Here is a 6,601-nt window from a genome sequence, read left to right on the forward strand (position 1 = left end):
GGATAGACCCCCTCAAGTTTATGCAGTATAAAAGGATTTGGTGTGCACTGTGCAGTATATGTGTCAGTGTGTGACTGCAAAGTGTGTCAACACCATTCAAAGTGTGACGCTGACACACACACTTATTGACAATAGCTGACTGAGGATCAATACACATACTAATAATGCTGATAATGTCATCAGCAGCAGCGTCGGCTCCTTCCCGGAACATTTGCGGACCTCCTCAAGGGAGACCAGAGCCCGGGACGAGAAAGAGGAGGAGGAAGATGAGGAGGGCGGGATGATCCCTGAACAGGAAGTCTTCTGCCGCCTTCTAGTGCGTTCCGCCGCTCGCCGCCACCGTCGTCCGGATTTTCCGATGCTTGGACTCTCCAGAGGAACTTTGACGCAAAGGTAACGAACATTAGTTTGCCAATTTAAGGACGGCAGTGAGTGATCATGTTTCAGTGTCATTGACGGGGATAGACGTCCAATTCATTTGGATTGGGAGGGGCTGCCAGCCTTCTCAGTCCAAATGGATTGGACGTCTATTACCGTCAATGATAGCCATTTCGGGGAAGTTTAGGAATGTACTGTACATATACTATAAACAGAGTGTGTGTTGCCCTTGGGAGTAGAAATAATGGGCAGCAGTAGAACTATTTTATAAGTCTGCTGCTTTCAGTGCTTAAATTGTGGCAGGACACTATTTTGTAAGATGCAAGTGCATATATTTGAGGAATTTGAACCACCCTTCATTTTCAAAGTGGTGGAATGAATGAAATGTCATTAACTTTGTTATTGTTATTAAATTTCACTAACAATGTTAGAATTTTCTTTTTTTCTTTTTATTGTTTTTTTTTTTTTTTTATGTATTATAATTTTAGTTTTAGTTTTCATTTTATTCTTTTTAGTTTTTGATTATTTAACATAAAGTCTGTACAATATACAGTGGGGCAAATAAATATTTAGTCAGCCACTAATTGTGCAAGTTCTCCCACTTGAAAATATTAGAGAGGCCTGTAATTGTCAACATGGGTAAACCTCAACCATGAGAGACAAAATGTGAAAAAAAATAAAAGAAAATCACATTGTTTGATTTTTAAAGAATTTATTTGCAAATCATGGTGGAAAATAAGTATTTGGTCAATACCAAAAGTTCATCTCAATACTTTGTTATGTACCTTTTGTTGGCAATAACGGAGGCTAAACATTTTCTGTAACTCTTCACAAGCTTTTCACACTGTTGCTGGTATTTTGGCCCATTCCTCCATGCAGATCTCCTCTAGAGCAGTGATGTTTTGGGGCTGTCGTTGGGCAACACGGACTTTCAACTCCCTCCACAGATTTTCTATGGGGTTGAGATCTGGAGACTGGCTAGGCCACTCCAGGACCTTGAAATGCTTCTTACCAAGCCACTCCTTTGTTGCCCTGGCTGTGTGTTTGGGATCATTGTCATGCTAAAAGAACCAGCCACGTCTCATCTTTAATGCCCTTGCTGATGGAAGGAGATTTTCACTCAAAATCTCTCGATACATGGCCCCATTCATTCTTTCCTTTACACAGATCAGTCGTCCTAGTCCCTTTGCAGAAAAACCCCAAAGCATGATGTTTCCACCCCCATGCTTCACAGTGGGTATGGTGTTCTTCAGATGCAATTCAGTATTCTTTCTCCTCCAAACACGAGAACCTGTGTTTCTACCAAAAGGTTCTATTTTGGTTTCATCTGACCATAAAACATTCTCCCAGTCCTCCTCTAGATCATCCAAATGCTCTCTAGCGAACCGCAGACGGGCCTGGACGTGTACTCTCTTCAGCAAGGGGACACGTCGGGCAGTGCAGGATTTGAGTCCCTGGCGGCGCATTGTGTTACTGATTGTAGCCTTTGTTACTCTGGTCCCAGCTCTCTGTAGGTCATTCACTAGGTCCCCCCCGTGTGGTTCTGGGATTTTTGCTCACCGTTCTTCTTATCATTTTGACGCCACGGGGTGAGATCTTGCATGGAGCCCCAGATCAAGGGAGATTATCATGGTCTTGTATGTCTTCCATTTTCTAATAATTGCTCCCACAGTTAATTTCTTTACACCAAGCGTTTTACCTATTGCAGATTCAGTCTTCCCAGCCTGGTGCAGGTCTACAATTTTGTCTCTGGTGTCCTTTGACAGCTCTTTGGTCTTGGCCATATTGGAGTTTGGAGTTTGACTGACTGAGGGTGTGGACAGGTGTCTTTTATACGATAATGAGTTAAATCAGGTGCCATTAGCACAGGTAACGAGTGGAGCCTCGTTAGACCTCTTAGAAGCTCTTAGAAGAAGCTAGACCTCTTTGACAGCCAGGAATTTTGCTTGTTTGTAGGTGACCAAATACTTATTTTCAACTCTAATTTGGAAATAAATTCTTTAAAAATCAAACAATGTGATTTTCTTTTTTTTCCACATTCTGTCTCTCATGGTTGAGGTTTACCCATGTTGACAATTACAGGCCTCTCTAATCTTTTAAAGTAGGAGAACTTGCACAATTGGTGGTTGACTAAATACTTATTTGCCCCACTGTAAATAAAAATTGGAATAACGCAGATTATGAGTAAATCAAATCTGAAATAAATAAATGAAATATAAGTAAATATTTCATTAATCTTATTTCAGGATGGATTTATTTTCACCTTTTTTTTTTTTATTTATTTGTTTATTTAGTTAGTTTATTCATGTTTCAACATGTTTTTCTAAATTTGTCTACAGTGATCTCTCGTTTTTCACGGTTAATGGGGTCCACAACGCGATAATTGAAAAACCGCAAAGTGGCGCGCCCCCCATCCACAAAAACCTTTTTGTTTGTTTTTGTGTGTGTTCAATGTATATATTCAGATTTAGCATTGGAAAGAGATATATATGACTTTATATAAAAAATGTCTTTATTAAATGCTACATTGAGTGAGTCCAGTCAAATCAGCTCAAGCTGCTTACTTGCACACAATGAGTTGCCACAGCAGCTGTTTAACGTTAAAGTTAAACGATGATTGACGCATGCTGTGCTTTGAAGTCCCCTTTTCTGGCAAGTTCAAATATTAAACATCTGTCAATCATTGTTTTTTTTATTGAAAAATCTGCGATGGACTGAGGACACGAAGTTTGAAGCGCGAAGTAGCGAGGGATCACTGTACTTACATTTTTTATTTCAACGTTTAATGATTCAATTTTGAATAAAATAGATCAAAATTTGAAAATCTTTAAATTCATAAATCTTAACATAAATAAATATATAACTAGAAACACTTTGAGAGAGCAGACCTCCTTTTCTGACCTTCGACCCAATTAGCCAAAGATTTAATCACATTTTTCTTTTCATGTTACAAAACTATCCTGCAAGTTTGATAATAATCCCTTTATTCATGAACACAAACATTCAGACAAACAAACAGACATACGATACCAAATGACCTCCGTCTTCTGTAGGTCAAGTTAGTCAAGTTAATATAAGTTATTATAAAGTAGAATAATAATGATTAAAATAAATATTTTTTTCATTTACATTTCATTTATTACAGCTATAATTATTTTTAGACACAGTAAACAGTGGTCTTTCCTCATCACCCACTGTATTAAAAATCAAAGCTAAAAGGCAAACGGCACGAAAAAAGCGCATTCTCGGCGGCCGAGGTAGAACCGTAGGTGAGAGCGGTCGTCGTGATGATCCCAAGCCAAAAATGGCACTTCTCGGGCGGCGACGTGAGAACCGGACAAGACAGTGGGTCGCTGCGTGAGTGAGTCCGGTCGGAAAACGGCTTTCGAAAACGGTGGTGGCACACTGCTCTTCATATCTGTTTTCTGTGTGCGCTGAGTGCTCTTCCTTAGTTCAAAAATACTGTGCGCACTCTGAAAATGAGAGCGCCACTGCCACCTACTGAGTTGTTGTGCAAGTACACTTTATTCCAGTATGGCAAAAAAACAAACAAAAGCATGTTCCCCGAGGTCACATGCACCCTCCCGGCATCGCTCTGCGCCCCCCCAGGGGGGCGCTCCCCACTATTTGAGAAGTACTGCACTATAGTAACATAGTACATTCACCGCTGTCTTGCTTCCTTTTCTCCTCTTCTGCTTTTTTTCTTTCTTTTGTCGCTTCCAGAAGGATAACTTCTCTTCATTTTGGATATAAGCCAATTTAAAAAAAATGAAATGAGAGCTCACTCAAGTGAGTCACGTGGTGGGGGGTTGAGCAAGTGAAGGGGCCCCTTCAGGGAACTCAGACACAAGGCTTTCACTGGCGTGTGCTGGGGGCCCTAGGCAATTGCCTGGTTTGCTTAATGGGACGCGACGCCTCTGCTTATATGTATCTTATATGTATCTCTCTCCAATGCTAATTCTGAATAAATACATTGAACACAACACACACAAAAAGGGATCGCTGTAATCTAAATTTTTCATTAATGATGTATCCATGAATTCAATTTTAGCACTCCTGGTCCTCCATTCTGATTGATTTTCTGGTGTCCAGTCAGCAGTCTTTAAAAGCTTCCCGACATTGAAAGAAGCGATTCTTGTTCTCCCGCTACCCCCGCAGGAAGTGATGTCGGGCGGCCCCGAGAACATCGCGCTGGGTGAGCGCGGGCTGTCTCAGTCACGCGACCAACTGACGCCGGCCAGCCGCACGGAGAGCACCGTCTTCAGCCTGTCCCGCAGCGATTCACTGTGGACGGCCGAGGCAGCACTGCCGGGCCGCTGCCAGCTCTTTTGGTTTCCCATCCACTTCATGTCCACGGGCGGCGGTTTCCTGGCTTGCGGCGTCATCATCAGCGGCCTCTACTTCGCCGGCCACTGCCGCAGGGTCAGCAACATCCTGGGTCCCGCCCTCCTCTCCGTCGGACTCATGGTTTTTGTGGTGGGCGTGGTGCTTATTCCCATTACTAGGGACAATCTACGTCGCGCCGCCAAAAAGCCGCTCGCCTTCCACCGCCATCCCGCCTTCAATGTCTGAAATCTCCAGATGCCCTTCATAGCCATGTGCATCTCATTTGTTACAAATGGGAGGGCTGGCACTCAATGAGTTAACTTATGATGAGTTAACTCATCACTTGCTAAGTGAGCCTGGATTAAACCATAGCAGTGAATTAGTTAACTTCATTCATTCATTTTGAGTTAACTCATGGCACTGAATAACACGTGTTAACTCATGAGTCAATTCATTCTTTCTGAATTAATTCATGGAAGTTAACTAATTCATTCACTTATAATGTGACCTCATAGCAGTTCACGAGTTCAGTTAACTCAATAATTTATTCTCTCATAATGAGTTAACTCATGGCTGTCAATGCGCTAACCCATGAGTTATCAACTGATCGCTGCCAGATCTCCCTGTCTCAAAGGGCTGGACGTCAATCGGAGTTAATGGTAGCTAGCGAGGTTTACTCCCCATTATAGATGCGGGTAAATCAAACTCATTTTTGGCCATGCTGCAGATTCACGTTCCTCTCAGAGCTCAGTAAGTCGCAAAAAGCCACGACACGCCTCACGCTGGTAGAAATATTTGGTTCTATATACTAATTGTCGCTGATGACAGCCCATGAAAATGTTGCCGAGTCTTCCTTTTGCTTCCGTGGAAGGACGCCAGAGAGCTACTGGGAAATGGTTTGGATCCAAAAGTGCACTTGAAGGCGGGACTAATTCCATGTGATGTGATAGACTTTGTATGAATTATTAAACGCATGGTTGATTTTTCTTCCTCTTGAGCCAGCGGCAACACACTTGGACTTGGAATACACCCGTGTTTCATTGTCATTAACGGCAATAGACGTCCAATCCACGTGGACTGTGAATGATTATGTATAAGTGCTCTAACAGCGATAGAAGTCCGATCCGCTTGAACTGGAAAGGGTTGGCAGTGATCGAAGGATATTTTCAAAAAATTTTGTTATTCAATTATTAACTACTACCACCAGTGTTGTTAATAATGGCGTTATTTTTGTCAGTAGTGAGTAATTTACTGTATTGGCCCGAATATAAGACGGCCCTGATTATAAGACGACCCCCTCTTTTTCAAGACTCAAGTTTGAAAAAATACTTTTTGAACACCAAATAAATTTTTATTTCACACAAAAATACACACGGTCCCAGGGTTCAACTGGGACTGTGTGCTTTGGTCAGATGAGACCAAGATTGAGCTTTTTGGCAACAAACACTCTAAGTGGGTCTGGTGTGCCACGAAAGATACGCATGCTGAAAAGCACCTCATACCCACTGTGAAGTATGGGGGTGGGTCAGTGATGCTGTGGGGATGTTTCGCTTCCAAAGGCCCTGGGAACCTTGTTAGGGTGCATGGTATCATGAATGCTTTGAAATACCAGGACATTTTAAATCAAAATCTGTTGCCCTCTGCCCGAAAGCTGAAGATGGGTCGTCAATGGGTCTTTCAGCAAGACAATGACCCTAAACATATGGCCAAATCTACACAGAAATGGTTCACCAGATACAAAATCAAGCTCCTCCCATGGCCATCTCAGTCCCCAGACCTTGTTTTGTTGGCAAAAGGGGGTTGTACAAAGTATTAACACCAGGAGTGCTAATAATTGTGACACACATTATTTGATGTCAAATAATTTTTTCTTTATGTGAGATTTTTTCCCCACTGA

At 42.1% G+C, this 6,601-nt stretch overlaps 1 protein-coding gene across 1 annotated transcript; it reads left to right on the plus strand.

Annotated features, from left to right (window-relative positions):
- Positions 1-333: 333 nt before the first annotated feature.
- On the plus strand, positions 334-5,053 carry LOC130931756 (phosphoinositide-interacting protein-like). The gene is made up of 2 exons (XM_057860755.1): positions 334-393; positions 4,537-5,053. The coding sequence occupies exon 2, from the start codon at positions 4,543-4,545 to the stop codon at positions 4,948-4,950; it is 408 nt and encodes a 135-aa protein (XP_057716738.1). The 5' UTR covers positions 334-393; positions 4,537-4,542; the 3' UTR covers positions 4,951-5,053.
- The last annotated feature ends 1,548 nt before the right edge of the window (positions 5,054-6,601 follow it).

The sequence above is a fragment of the Corythoichthys intestinalis genome, chromosome 16 (assembly GCF_030265065.1).
Source record: "Corythoichthys intestinalis isolate RoL2023-P3 chromosome 16, ASM3026506v1, whole genome shotgun sequence".
Taxonomy (NCBI): Eukaryota; Metazoa; Chordata; class Actinopteri; order Syngnathiformes; family Syngnathidae; genus Corythoichthys; species Corythoichthys intestinalis.